This window comes from Nilaparvata lugens, chromosome 5, assembly GCF_014356525.2.
Source record: "Nilaparvata lugens isolate BPH chromosome 5, ASM1435652v1, whole genome shotgun sequence".
Taxonomy (NCBI): Eukaryota; Metazoa; Arthropoda; class Insecta; order Hemiptera; family Delphacidae; genus Nilaparvata; species Nilaparvata lugens.
This window is the reverse complement of record NC_052508.1, coordinates 14,741,404-14,757,041: the sequence shown is the minus strand read 5'-3', so window position 1 is coordinate 14,757,041 and position 15,638 is coordinate 14,741,404. Positions and strand designations below refer to the sequence as shown.

Genomic DNA, 15,638 nt, shown 5'->3' with positions numbered 1-15,638 from the left:
ACCCCCGACTGGATCGTCCAGGAATAAGATCAGCAGACTAAACGTCTGGCTAAACGAATATGGCGAGCGAAGCGAGCCTGACGGCTAGTAATATAATATTCCCAGGAATAGCTCTGATTGAAGTAGCAGTGCCCAATCAAATTTTCCGCGATAAATGCATTTCAATCTTCAACTTGGTGCCAACTTAACAAAGTCAACTCAACTTAATGCCAACCTGACAAAATTATTAATTTAGTTACCAGTTAACAACTGTTTCGAAGAGGTACTCTCTCTAGATTATAGTTCTATATTAACATATGGTATAGACATTTTTCAATTATAATTAAGAGATTGGAATAAGAAGAATATACATGCTAAAAGACGAACTTTAAACCCTTAGAGTTAAAATATTGCCAAAAGATTTCTTAGAGCGCCTCTAAAGGGCCAACTGAACATACCTACCAAATTTGAACGTTTTTGGTCCGGTAGATTTTTAGTTCTGCGAGTGAGTGAGTGAGTATATATATATATATATATATATATATAATATATATATATATATATATATATATATATATATTATATATATATATATACGATTATAACATATACTAACATAACTAATATAACATAACTTATATGAGAATTTAACATATTCTTGGTCCTAAATGTAAGAATATATTATTAATATATAGGACGACAGCAAGAACTCGCTACGCACGGTGCTGCAGGAGGCGACAGAGAGCGTCAGGTCAAGCGTAGAGCTATGGGAGATGCGCTTGCGCATTCACCTGTTGTGGGGAGAGGAGGAGACCGCGGAGGCCATCTTTGATCAGGCCATCAAGGCTCTGAAGCGAGATGCATTGCCGATGTGGGCAATCATGCTGATCTACTGGAATGCCAAAAACAGAAATTCTAAGGTAATATTATTATTATTAATCGTCGTCGAAATATCCAAATGCAGTTAATGTCCGAAACATGTTGTGATGAAATAATTTAAAAGGTTATAAGATTTATATTATTATTAGTTTTGCCATGTTGCAAGCTGCTTGACCACTCAACCCTTTGGTTCCTACCTCCAAGGGAGAGAGACATACTAATTAATGACAGTGACACAACTACTGCATATAACCACGTGGTAAGCAGTTAGGCCATGTCAGTCATCCACAAATCATTTGTCCTGAGTAGACGGAGGGAGCCCAAAATGACTGCTTTCTGCATTTGCCCCAATAGTGAAATGGCACTCTTCTCACAAACAGGAATTGATTTTAGTATTTATTCATTTATTCATATACAAATAAAATTCAGGTAAAAACAAAAGGCATTCGCCCAAGACTGCTTCAAATCAAATCATCAAATCAAATCATTTATTTGCCATACAATAAATACATATTCAAAACATAATAAAAGAAAATACTTAATATTATAATCAAAAGTATAAAATAACTAAAATAAAAATTAAGCATAAATAATACCAAAGTCATAATTAGATACTTCTCAATGGTAATCCGGCATCACCAGCAAAAGGAATCAAGCCTTGCCCGCTGGTGAGAGTTGCAATCAGCTAGTTACATTGGTTGTTTCCTAGTTTTATACAATGATAGAGAAAAAAATAATCCACGCTTAAAAATATGTTTTTAAAAAATTAGATAATGCTTTCAATTGAAAAGAAATAGTTTTCTCTTATCCAATTTTTTAGTATTTTGTAATTAATTTTTGCTTCCAGATCAAAAGGCAAATCATTTATGAATCTTGTACTTATTTTCGCGTATAGCTTTAAGCTGCGTTTACACCAAAGTTATCAACAAAATGTGATCAACTAATCCTTATAGATTCTATTAGATTGAACGGAACTTGACAAACACATATGTTCATTATGTGTATGATGAGTTATGTCCAATCTAATAGAACTATAAGGATGGAGAAATAAACATTTTGTTAATAACTTTGGTGTAAACACAGCTTAACTGTGACTTTCAGAATTTTGTTTCTCATCTGCGCGCTCTGTCATGTATGATCTCATGTGCACTTGCAAATACATACATAAAAAAATGTGATCTTATCTCAAGTGCCGGTTGCACTAAAGCCTGTTGAATTTTAATCGTGATTAAATACCACGTGAACCAATCAGTTTCGAAAAAGCCTTCTCCGATTCGTTCTTGTGGCTTCTAATCATGATTGAGATCCAAGAGGCTTTTGTGCTACCGGCACTAAGAATTTTCGGGGAACATGTGATTACTCCTAGTTGCATCTCCCTAGAACTAGCACATGATTGATTAGTCAACTGAATTCTTGCACCAGTTTGAACTAATGACTTGTTTGTTTCTAGCAACTATACTTTATTGTATGAAATAAGTTGAGATGTAATGACCCTAAAATGGGCCAAGCTTCGGAGGGCTTTTTTCGGGTTCTGAAATGTTTAGGTTTCTAGATTAGGATGGAAGGCACAGTTTTTAGAAAGCGAAAGTCATTTTTATTACCTTCAATCCACGACATGATGATAAAATTCAAATGCACAGAACAAATTACAAAAGAAATGGAATCTATCAATAGTTGAGAGTCCAAAATTGTCATTATTTCAGGTCCTTCTGACATAAGTCCTGAAAATAAACATGATAAAGCAATCAAAACAAGTAATAGTGAGGTAGACAACATAGTAATTATTATTTTATTTATTGATTTACAATGCAAATGGCTCTAATGTAATAACATTGAAAGATAAAATAATAAGGTAGTTCTTGTGCTATTTTTCTTCCAAATTTATAGGTGACAAAGGTCTGATAAGGTTAGAATTTCACGTGTACAATTTTTATAAAATTTTGGTCCAAAATAAACATTGAAACTATACATTTTGAATTTAGATGGCTTGAATTGATAAATTATTAATTAGAAATATTCCACTCAATTACCACTTATTATTGTAATAAATTATTGAGTTCATTTGTTTTTCTCATTCAACTGCGTAACGGTTTGTGATTGTATATTCAAATTCGATAGTTTATTATTTATCGAAATTAAATCGCTTAAGGCTGTGCAAAGGCTGAAAATGAACTTTGAAAATGAAAGTTTTCTCAGGAAAACATTTTTTTCCGATCATTGCTTTTTGAGATATGAGCGCCTAAAATTTACATTTTTGGGACAGAACATTTCAAATTCGGTAATAGATTCTTCATGGTATTCTTGATATAGTAAAATAAAAATTTTCTAAAACTAGCAATTTTTGAGAAAGTTATTCAATTTACCAAAAATAACTCAACTAAAAGTTATTTTTGGTAAATTGAATAACGTTCTCAAAAATTGCTAGTTTTAGAAAATTTTTATTTTTCTACAGTAGCTAGAAAATAACAAAAAATGTGCAGCAGTGTTCCTGGACCTAGCAAAAGCTTTTGACACTGTTAATCACAGTTTGCTGCTGAAGAAATTAGAAGCCATGGGAATTAGAGGAGTTCCTCTAGAATTGTTTAGATCATACTTCTGTGACCGGCGTCAGAAAGTCAAAGTTGAAGAACATCTCAGTTCAGAGGAAACGATGAAGTTTGGGATTCCCCAAGGAACAGTTCTTGGGCCAATTCTGTATTTGGCATATGCAAATGAGCTATGTTCAATTGAGATAAGAGAAAGAGTAATAGCTTTTGCTGATGATACGTGTATACTATTTGAAGGAAACATCTGGGAGGAAGTTTTTAATCTGGCACAGGAAGAATTGATGAAAGTCGATAAATGGTTAAGAGAAAATTTGCTTACAGTAAATGCAACAAAAACGAAATTTTTAGACTTTCCTCTGACAGAACGGACGAGACCACCGGATTCTTCAATAATCCTGCATCACTGTGGAAGCACCAACAACCCGTGTGATTGCCCTTCAATTCAACAAGTCAGTGAAATAAAATATTTAGGAACAATAGTGAACAACAAATTCAAATGGGACAAGATCATTAATCTATCAATTACCCGGATCAGGAAGCTTCTCTACAAATTCTATCAACTCTGTAAAATCCTCAACTATGAGACATTAAGTTTTTTCTTTAGTGCAATCAATTTTAAGATACGTCATAATTATCTGGGGAGCTACGAATTTTATACATGTTGAAACTCTCTATAAACTTCAAAAACGAATACTAAAAATAATAGGCTTCAAGGAGAATCAATTCCCCACGAACATTCTTTTCAAGGACAGTAAAGTACTGAGTGTAAGACAACTCTACATCCAGGCTATCATCACGCGAATGAGGAGAAACAACGAACACATAAGACTGGCAGATCATAACCATCAAACAAGGCAGAGAAACACGCATTCAATAGTACCAAGGATGAACACTACATTTTGGCAAAGAAACTACATATATTTGGGACCAAAAATTTACAATTCAATACCAAGTTACATTAGGGAAGAATTCAATAGACACAGGTTCAAGAAAAGTTTTTTTTCCTGGTTGGTTGATATTGGAGTGGAAAATTGTGAAAATTTAGTTAGACTGTAAATATTGAAACTATTTTATTCTTCATTCTTCCCTTTACTGTTTTTAATTTTTCTAAAAATAACCTTTCTTATTATTATCCTTAATATAACATTAATATTTATCTACTATTTTCATAATTTTGTTTGTATTATAAATTTTTACTAATTTTATTATAAAAAACTTTAATCCCATATCAGTGAATGAAGTTTGTAAATAGTAATTATAACACGCAATAAGCAACTAATTACTTATACCCCAACACATATAATTTATAGTGGGGTGTATATCTATATATATAAAAGCGAAATGGCCCTCACTCACTGACTGACTAACTCACTCACTCACTCGCATAACTAAAAATCTACCGGACCAAAAACGTTCAAATTTGGTAGGTATGTTCAGTTGGCCCTTTAGAGGCGCACTAAGAAATCTTTTGGCAATATTTTAACTCTAAGGGTTGTTTTTAAGGGTTTAAAGCTCGTCTTTTTTCATGTATATTCTTCTTCTCCCAATCTCTTAATTATTATAATTGAAATTTCCATATCATATGTTACTATAGAACTATAATCTAGATAGAGTACCTCTTCGAAACAGTTGTTAACTGGCAACTAAATTAATAATTTTGTCAAGTTAGCATTAAGTTGAGTTGACTTTGTTAGGTTGGCACCAAGTTGAAGATTTAAATGCATTTATCGCGGAAAAATTGATTGGGCACTCTACTTCAATCCTGGGAATATTATATTACTAGCCGTCAGGCTCGCTTCGCTCGCCATATCCGTTTAGCCAGACGTTTAATCTGGACCCACGACTGGATTGTCCTAACATATGATAAAAATGCTCAAATGAAAAATGCAAGCGAGCGAAGCGAGCCTGCTTATCTCATTCTTGGACGAACCAGTCGGGGGTCCAGGGGGCGGAGCCCCCTGGCTAGACGGATATGGCGGGCGAAGCGAGCCTGACGGCTAGTTTATTCATTGAAATTATCATTTATTCATTGTTGAAACACCGCTGATTTATGTAGTTACATTACAATACTATATTATCAATATTCTAATGTTGCATTCAATCTTCATTGTAATTAATAAGTTTTCATAATATAGTATATGATATGAAAAATCAATTTGTAATATAATAGCTATAGATAGTTATATTTTATGCATCTACATAAATTGGCGGAGCTTTGGACATATCCAATGTCCATTCTTCGGAAAGAATATTAAATATCCTTCCCACTAACTCTCTACCAAAGAGAGAGAGAGAGAGTGAGAGAGAGAGAGTCAGCGTGTGAGACAGACAATACAGAGACTTGGCCCTTCATCCGAAGAAATTACAGGGTTGACAAATTGTGTTGCAAATTTCAAAATCAACCTCTGAATTAGATGTAGAATATCATCCCCGATATCCCAGTAGTAATAAAAAGGTTTCAGGGTTTAAGAGAAATTTAATTTTTTTCATGAAACTGAAAACATCGTGAAAATAGGTTTTTATTCTGAATATCACCGCCGAATTATGGAATGTCGTAATTTGTTATCAAAATAACTGGGGAAATGTCCTATTTCTATTGGTGTATGGATTATCTTTAACCTACCAATTATTATATTTCAATTGATGATTGTGTCCTTCAATGTCGAGACATTTCGAACAGAAATATGAAACTTTTGACATGCTAGAAAATGTTTTGTTTGTGTTGAAAGCGAGAAAGTTTCTCACCAATAATTAAAATTATTTTTTCGCCACACTGCACAGAAAGCAGCTGTTTTCCAGTTCCTACGTAGATTTGAAAGACCTTGTTCGCAGATTACGTCAGAAAAGGGTTTCTTTTCCTGTCTAGGCCAGAAAGTTGTCTCTTTCCAGCCGCTCATGGAAGTAGTTAATAAGTCATCCGCTAGATCGGGCGAGTGTCCACTTTCATCATCAGCTGAAGTCGCCATGATTTCAATTATTTATTGTTGATTAGTGCATTCCGAATTTTCAAAAATGCTTGAAGATGACTGTGATATTCCAAGAATATGACTGTGAAATTTTAAAAGAATCTGAAATCCTGACTGCAAATCTTCTACCACTAAAATCAAGAGATAGGTACGATAGCTTAACGAGTATTCTTTATTTTGTATTCTTTATTTATTTTGTCAGCAATACCTGTAGTGTGGCGAAAAATATCGTTCGCACCACGGGCAAAAATGTTTTTCCTGCTCTCAATCTTTTCTAGTCCTCGGCCTACGGCCTCGGACTTGAAAACCGATTTCGAGCTGGAAAAATCTCATTTTCTGCTCTAGGTGCGAAATATACTATTTCCAATTGGCAAAAGTAGTCGAAGAACGTATTTTTTTGCATGGTGCATGGTATGCATTGTATACTGAAGGCTGGCAGTTTATAAGATATTTGACTGAACTATTTCAACTGCAAGCAGCTAGTTGCCTTTAGAAAGGCTGCATTGGATTATTCGAGGATATCATTTCCACTGTTTATAAATCATATGGCTAACAGTCACTGAATTTTTCAAGCATTCTGAATTTTGTTTTTGTTGGTCTCAGTTATTGATAGCATATAAGGTGGCATACCATTCAGCCGCTAACCTTGACTTTGAAACTCCTGAGTGGCCGAAATACGTTTTTCCGACTAATTTTGACAATTGGTAAAAAAATTTCAATTATTAAAAATAAATCTTTTGAAACAAAAAAGTTTCTGGCATGTTGAAAATTTCATGTTTTCTGTTCGACATTAATGAACGTAATCATTGATTAAAAATAACTATAGGTCGGATAAAAATGATCCAGGCACCAATAGAAAGACGACATTCTCTCCGTTGTTTTGATGTAAAATCCTTACTCATTACGACATCCCATAATCCCAAGGGATATTCAACAGAGAAACATATTTTTGCGATCGTTTCAATTTCATCAAAAAAATTAAATTTTCTTTTAATCCTTCAATCCTAGAACTTTTTCACTTCTACTGGGATTTCGGAGATGATATTCCACATCCAATTCTGAGTTTGAATTAGACATTTGAGAAAGTTATTCTAATTTTACACGATTTGGCAACCCTGTAATTTCTTTGGATGGAAGGCGAAGTCTCAACTTATCTTATACAGACTATAGATTCTAGTTTTGATTGCATCGACGGATTGTAATTTTGTGAACGTCTAAAAACGATTTATCCGATTTCAGATTGTAAAACTGCTGAGGAGAGGTTCCAGGATGACATTTAGGCCGCTCATTTGCGTCGTTTTGCGGGTGATTTGGTTGGATCGGATCGCTATGAGGCAGGGCATAGGGGCCGCGCGCAAATACTTCCAAAAAATGCAGCATCAACGTCCTTTCAGCGTGGCATTTTATCATAAGATGTTGCAGCTGGAGAGTCAGGAGCCAGAGCTCAACGTCAGATTCTGTCGCATCTGCCATCTCTCTGCTTGCATAAATTCTGGCGGCACGTGTTTCGGTACAACCATCATATTCTTCTCAATTATTTTTAATTTTATTATTTAATTAGTTGAACGAGCATTAGCGATTTCTCATTTTCGACTCACTGAAGGCCAAGTCGTTGCTCGTCTGTTTGTATGTTCTACAATAACTCTAGAAAGAATTGATCAATCAGCTTTCAAATTTTGAACATGATTTTGTATTCTTCAATCATTTTTTACAGGTCATGTTCGTTGGACAACAAAATTGACTCACTCCTTCGTCCTTTTTCAGGATATAAAAATAACATTGAAAGTGCATAAGAAAAAATGTGGTTTGATTTATCATTTAACAGTCAGTTGGAATTATTTGCATGCTATTTCTGTAATTTTTCCATTCATTTAAAGAAGCTGATGCTATTATTTGGCAGTTGTCAGACAGACAGACTTTATGTGCCGACACATGATTTCAGCTGAATAATACACAACATTAATTTATCATTTCTATATTAACTCGCTTCCGTTAACGTCTGTAACATTTATACACGTAATATTGATACTACGAGTTGATAGCAGTTGCTATGAAATTTTTTTGTTCCAAAGCTGATTTTACACCAAAGTTATTAACAAAATGTTAATAACTTAATCCTTATAGATTCTATTAGATTGAACGGAACTTGACAAACACATATTATGTTCATCATATGTATGATAAGTTATGTTCAATCTAATAGAATCTCTGAGGATTAAGCTATGAACATTTTGTTAATAACTTTGGTGTAAAACCAGCTTAAGTCTTGAAATGTTAGTAGAGAGACTACTTTTTCATTACAAAATGTCAACTATTTCTCTTACAAACACTTGATTATTTAATGTATAGGTACCGTTCTTATTCATTTCATTTATGTATGATTTATATAGTACCTTCAAATGTTGAGATCATTGAAACGGTTTGAGATATTGATGTGCGGGTTTTGCCATTAATTTTCCTTTGAAATTCTGTATCGGAATCATGTATCACATCATGGCCACCTTTCCTTTTGAAAGAATGAAGTTGGATTTATAAATATTTTGTATTTCTTTCATTATTGATTCTTCATAAATGATGTTTGTGTGTTTTGAATAATAATTGTAAATTGGAGTGTGTAATTGAAAAATGTTGAAGTGACACACACACACACACACACACACACACACACACACACACACACACACACACACACACACACACACACACACACACTCACACACTCGGACACTAGCTACACTTGGACTGTTGTATAAATTAGAATTAGAACCGTTTTGGACGTAAGCTTGTGGTACTCTTTTGATAGTTGTCTAATTTTGAATGATTATCTAGTTTTCATTTTTATACCAATGCTCAAACAATTATGTATATTCATTTTTTATTTATACGTTGTTGAATTAATCAACTATCTTCTTTTTTGTGAGATAGCTTCCTATCTTGTGGCTTAGTCTCATGTATAAATTGTAATACTGTGGCAGATAAACTGCCATTTGTTTAAAAGTAGTTTTTTATTTACTGTGGATCGATAGAATCAGAATTTTCTCTAATTGTAACTCAATTGACCGAGCGAAGTGAGGTCTAAGATTCAAGTCGACGGTTTTGCATTTCTCTTTATGTTTATATTACTTTAATGGCCCTATTACCATAGGTAAGGAAAGTATTGCTTTCCGAAAAAAATTAAGGTAACCCAATTTCTAAATTTCTATACGTTTCAAGTTCCCCCGAGTCTAAAAAAGTAATTTTTGGGTATTGGTCTGTATATATATATATATATATATATTATATATATATATATATATATGTGTGTGTGTGTGTGTGTGTGTGTGTGTGTGTGGTGTGTGTGTGTGTGTGTGTGTGTGTGTGTGTGTGTGGTGTGTGTGTGTGTGTGTGTGTGTGTGTGTGTGTGTGTATGTGTGTCTGTGTACACGATATCTCATCTCAAATTAACGGAACGACTTGAAATTTGGAACTTAAGGTCCTTACACTACAAGGATCCGACACGAACAATTTCGATCAAATGCAATTCAAGATGGCGGCTAAAATGGCGAAAATGTTGCCAAAAACAGGGTTTTTCGCGATTTTCTCAAAAACGGCTCCAACGATTTCGATCAAATTCATACCTAAAATAGTCATTGATAAGCTAAATCAACTGCCACAAGTCCCATATCTGTAAAAATTTCAGGAGCTCCGCCACATCTATGCAAAGTTTGAGTTTAGATTTCCAATTATCAGGTCTCAGATATAATTTAAACAAAAAATTTCGAGTGGAAAAGATTGAGCATGAAAATCTCTACAATTAATATTCAATAATATTTTTACCTAAAATTGAAAATAAGCTTGAAATTCGAGAAAATGTGATTATTCAATTACAAACTGTTGGCAACTGTTGATTCTATTAAATCATTCACTATGAAGAGATAGCAGAACTCTTTTGTCTCCAGCTTTATTGTCCTGCCACCAGCTGGCTCAGATCTTTGAATAGTAGTAGACTTGAGATGCGCGTGAACACTAGCGTCAGGTGATCAATTTTCATAACGGCAAGGAAAGTTGTGTGAGTGCGCCACACCAGATTTTTTGTTTATATTTATGTTTTTATGTTCCGCATTTACAGCGAAACGCAGCAATTTTCATGAAATTTTACAGGTGTGTTCCTTTTTGAATAATTTCGCGTCGACGTATACATTCGATTTTTTGAAATTTTGCATTCCAAGGATAATACAAAAAGAAAAGGAGTCTCCTTCATACGCCAATATTAGAGTAAAAATCAGAATTATTCATCATAAATCAGCTGTCTAGTGGACTATAATACTACCCGTTCAAAAACATCGTACATCTTGAAAATGTCTCTTTCCATCAACGTTGTAGACAGTTGCAGCCAGACCTGATAACAGCGCTCACACTCACATTCCGGGACGACACGTCACGGTACGATAGGACAGAAAGCTCTATGTTTATTTAGGATTTTTTCTAGACATCTTAAATTGATAAGTTATTTATTTTTGAGAAAACCTAACAACAGGTCAATGTAACTTACTGAGCGCGTGGTCTACTGTTCACAGAACTACTAGTAACTAGGAATTTTATTCTTACAAAAATCAATTTCTACAATATTAGAGAATGCAAGGAATACACTTCAGAAGCCTATACCATCAGTAGTTTACTCCAGTCTAGATGGAGAATAATTATTAAAATTATTTTCATGAATTATTATCAATTTGGCTGAGAGAGTCATTAACTGAACAATAAGATAGTTCATTGCTGCTATTTGAGTTTGTCACTCTTTTACAGTACTAGATAGCAGTAGAGAATGCTCCCTAATGAGTAATAAGTCTAATTTATAATTTTGTGATATGAACAAGAGGCAAATAAGTCTAGTATAAACGATTGAAGAATCTTTCAAATGTTCGTCATATTTCCTGTTAAATTTTAATTAGAGCGGCTGAGGATGGCTGTAAAAGTATTTTTTCAAATCTTTCTCTTGAATATCAATACATTTTTTATTTATTTTCTTCATCTTGTCATGCATTTATCGTTTGTATACTGCCAGAATGTTAGGGGACTCCGCACAAAAAAACTTGAATTTTTATAAATCTCCAAGTGCTATATTATTTGATAGTATTCACCAATGTACCTATTGTATATAGGTACTATATTATTGTAACTTACTTTTAAACAAATATATGTACCTAGAATACAATACAATATATTCTAGGTACCTTGGTATTTACTGAGACCTGGCTGCATAGCGCCCCAATAAGTTGTATAAATTTTGATGATCGCTACTCTATTATTTATCATAGTGATAGGGGTAGAGGGTAATGGAGTACTTACCGCTGTAAAAAGGTCATTGCAATCTGATCTCTGTAGTGAGCATTGTGAAAATGAAAATTTTGATTCCGTAGGGATTAAACTGAAATTAAACTCAACCTGCTACCAGCACATATAAATGCTGTTTCATGCCACCATTAACTCCGTCGAATGTTTTTATAAAAGTAAATTCGTATGGCTTTTGTTGGTGGGGAGTCCCTTGCGGGAAGGTTCAATCGCCTGAATATACAGAGTGGGTGAAAAGTCCGAGAACGGCTTAATATCTCATACACAATAGTTATTTGTATATCTAGAGTGAAAAGTACTGTTTTTTCTCCCTGAGGGAAAAGTTTGAAGCCCGAGGCGAAGGCGAGGGCAACAATTTTCCTGAGGGAGAAAAAACATTTTTCACTCGTGAAATACACACATTTTTCCTCCACCTACATTTTTATAAAAACTGCAAATAAAATAATTTTTAAAAACGTACGTGACCAAACAATGTGTTACAACATAATCTAAAAAGTAAACAGAAACAGCTGGCTTGTAATCACAGTTCTCCGCCGACAGCGCTGTATGCTATCTGTCGGAAAAAGTTGTAACAACAATGGCCGCCACAAACTACAGCTATAATGAAGTTCCGCCCGTTTCAAATTTGATCATTTAATGAGGAATATTCGTTGGCTGGTATTTTGAATAACATAGAATAAAAAAAATTTTATACATTATTTCAGATATGAAGTTTGTGATAATTTTTAGCATACAAACATAAATTTTATTTCATATATATTGATCAAATGTCTGGTTGAGGTATTGAATTTAGTTGGTTTAATGACTACTCTATATGCTTCCTCAACTGAGCTTAGACCTTCTAACCTATTTCAAATGTACGTTTTTAAAATAGAGATGCTTCCCATGTTATTTAAATGGAGTTACTTTACGCTCTAGGGAGTTTTCCTGTATTTTCCTCCCAAGAGCGAAAAAGTGACACTTTAGTATTATCTTCCAGAGAGTAAAGTAAGCACTTTAGACAAAAGTTAATACTTTAAACAAAGTTTAGACAAGAGGAAAAGGTAATTTGATGGAGGGTGTGTTTGGGGATCCTACTCAAATTGGAAATACTACCTTACTATGACTTTGAAAATCTGGTCCCCCATCTTGGATCCGCCATGTTGAATGCAACTTAAGTTTTTTAAATAGGAAGGTGGTCATGTAATACATGATTTCGATACAGAATTTCAAGAAAAAATTAATGGCTAAAACTACATACCGATATCTCAAACCGTTTTGAAGAAAAAAGTCTGAGAACGGCTTAGTATCTCATAAACAGAAGTGATTCCAAGGTGGGTGAGATTAGTGATGTTACTCGAATTGAAAATACTACTGTACTCTGACTTTGAAAATCTGGTCCGCCATATTGAATGCAACTTTATTTTTTTAAATGGGAAGGTTGTCATGCAATACATGATTTCAATACGGATTTTCTCAAACCGTTTAGGAGATATTCACCTTATTAATCAATAACATGCAAATCAAAAATGAAATACATAAGTGGCATTGATTAATAATGTGAATATCTTCTAAACGATTTGAGATATCGATGTGCGGTTTTCGCCATTCATTTTTTCTTGAAATTCCGTATTGAAATCATGTATCGCATGACCACCTTCCTATTTAAAAAAATAAAATTGCATTCAATATAGCGGATCCAAGATGGCGGACCAGATTGTTAAAGTCATAGTAAGGTAGTATTTTCAATTTGAGTAGGATCCCCAATCATACCCACCATCAAATTACCTTTTCCTCCACCTACTGTCTAAAGTACCTACTTTACTCCCTGAAACATAATACTAAAGTGTCACTTTTTCGCTCTCGGTAGTAAAAAACTGAAAAACTCCCTAGGGAGGAAAAGTTACTCTATTTAAATAACATAGGAAGCATCTCTATTTCAAAAACTCACATTGTAATCAGTGAACTCTATACTAACTGGAATGGACTAGTAACACAAAGAAAGTGAGGCAGCTGGTGAAGATAGGCAACCCGCATTGCTTTGGGATTCGTCATTTTGTAACACATTGGCTCTTATGGGAAAATGCATTGCACAGTTCCAATTTCTATTTTATTTCTATATTGTATGTCTTATTCCATGGAAGCGTTATTTTTCCTTCATTAAGGAGTTTATTGTTAACTTTTTGAGAGCAAAAATAATGAAATAGGTTGAATATGAATAGAGAAAAGATTTTTTTCATTTGTGACTGCAGTAGTTTTAGTAATGTCAACTTTTCACAAGCAAGGGAATAACTTGGGCCAGATTTCAGAGAAGCGTATCATTTATTAATTTTTATTTATTTAACAAGGACAAATATAAACTGTCATGAAATGATTGGGAATGAAAAACCAGGCTCATAGTCCTTATTATTCCAATCCCGAATTGGTTGTTTGTACACAGTCCAAAGGAGGGCTGTGTTTAATTGAAACTATCACAGTCTGATGTTTATTTTGATAGGATATACTATTGTTTTTTGGATTATATGATTTATTGTTATTGTGAAAGGAAAGATTTATGATTTATTGTTTAATGAAATAAATTTAATAATATAGGCCTACTCACAGCAGGCTATGAATGTAGAATTATGTAGGTGTGCATTGGTGTAATTTCAAATCATGTAAGAGTGGGAGTTTCAGAAATGAAGCAAATAACGAAGAAACATTTTATTATATTATATGACTATGATAAGCAAACAGTAAAATATGCTACATAATTACCAGAGTAAAATGAACAATTTGAGATTAAAAGGTTCCAAAAATTAATAAATTATAATTCAGCTGATAACAATATCATATTTTTTACAATAAAAGTAGGTAAATATAATGAATTATGTGGACTCTTGATGATTCAATAACACAGGATTATTGAATATGTAATGATAGCAATAGGTATTCTGATAACATTTCAAATCATGTAAGTGTGGGAGTTTCAGAAATGATGCAAAGAAATCTATGAAGAAACATATCAATTGTATTATAATTATGACCATATCTCGGGCCACTCCCGTGTTTCGGATGGACACGTTAAGTCGTCGGTCCCGGCTGCCTAAAAAGCAGTCATTAGGTCATGTCAGAGGCCCTAAAATTGATCAGTTGCGACCTGAAAACTCTGACACCAGACCTAAGCCAGCCAGGTCACTCGATATTATTATTATGACCATATGATAAGCAAACAGTAAAATATGCTAAATAATTATTATAATATTTTAAATTGAACGATTATTTATTTGAAACAGAAAGGTTTAAAAAATTAATCACAATTCAGCTGATTGCAATATCATATTTTTCAAAATAAAAGTAGGTACCTAGAATAAAAAACTATGTCATCTCATGATGATAACACAGAATTATTAATCATTTTTTGTATCTATTCTTTTTTGAATAAGGATTAATTTGTTCTTCAACTATGTTTCTTTATTTTAGATGCTATAAAGTAGGCCTAAATTTTCAATTAGCATAGAGACTATCACCGTATACTAGAAATATAACCAAATTTGTTGTTTTATTTTTGGTCAAATAAACTGATCAATATAGAAAAAAGTATTGGAAATGTATGCAAAACAAAAAGGTTTCTTCAAATTAATTAATAGAATAAAAATGTTTGACTTACCTGTTTCATTTCCTTTAACATGCCCATTCTTGCATCCAAATGCAACACAATACATCACCATTTCTCGGTCGTATTTTTATTCAATTCTACACATTTTACGACAAATACATCACAATATTTGAGAGAAAAGGTTGTGATCTGATACTGATAGCCCTAATACTCATTCAAATCCGTTTTTCAACTTTAAAAATGAAAAATCGTACTCAAGAGCCGCAACAACCTGCTTAAATGTATGAGTACGAGAGAGAAGGGAATCCCACACAGTGGGCCTGTCTCACTCACTCCGCCTTACACACTTTTGGCTGTAGC

General features: G+C 33.5%; 1 protein-coding gene across 1 annotated transcript in view; it reads left to right on the top strand.

Annotated features, from left to right (window-relative positions):
* LOC120351244 overlaps positions 1–15,638 on the top strand; it is a 30,078-nt gene that overhangs the window by 3,841 nt on the left and 10,599 nt on the right. The window contains exons 3-4 of the mRNA XM_039427715.1: positions 675–899; positions 7,610–7,880. Of these exons, the coding sequence (XP_039283649.1) occupies positions 675–899; positions 7,610–7,880 (496 nt within the window). The remainder of the gene's footprint in view (positions 1–674; positions 900–7,609; positions 7,881–15,638) is intronic.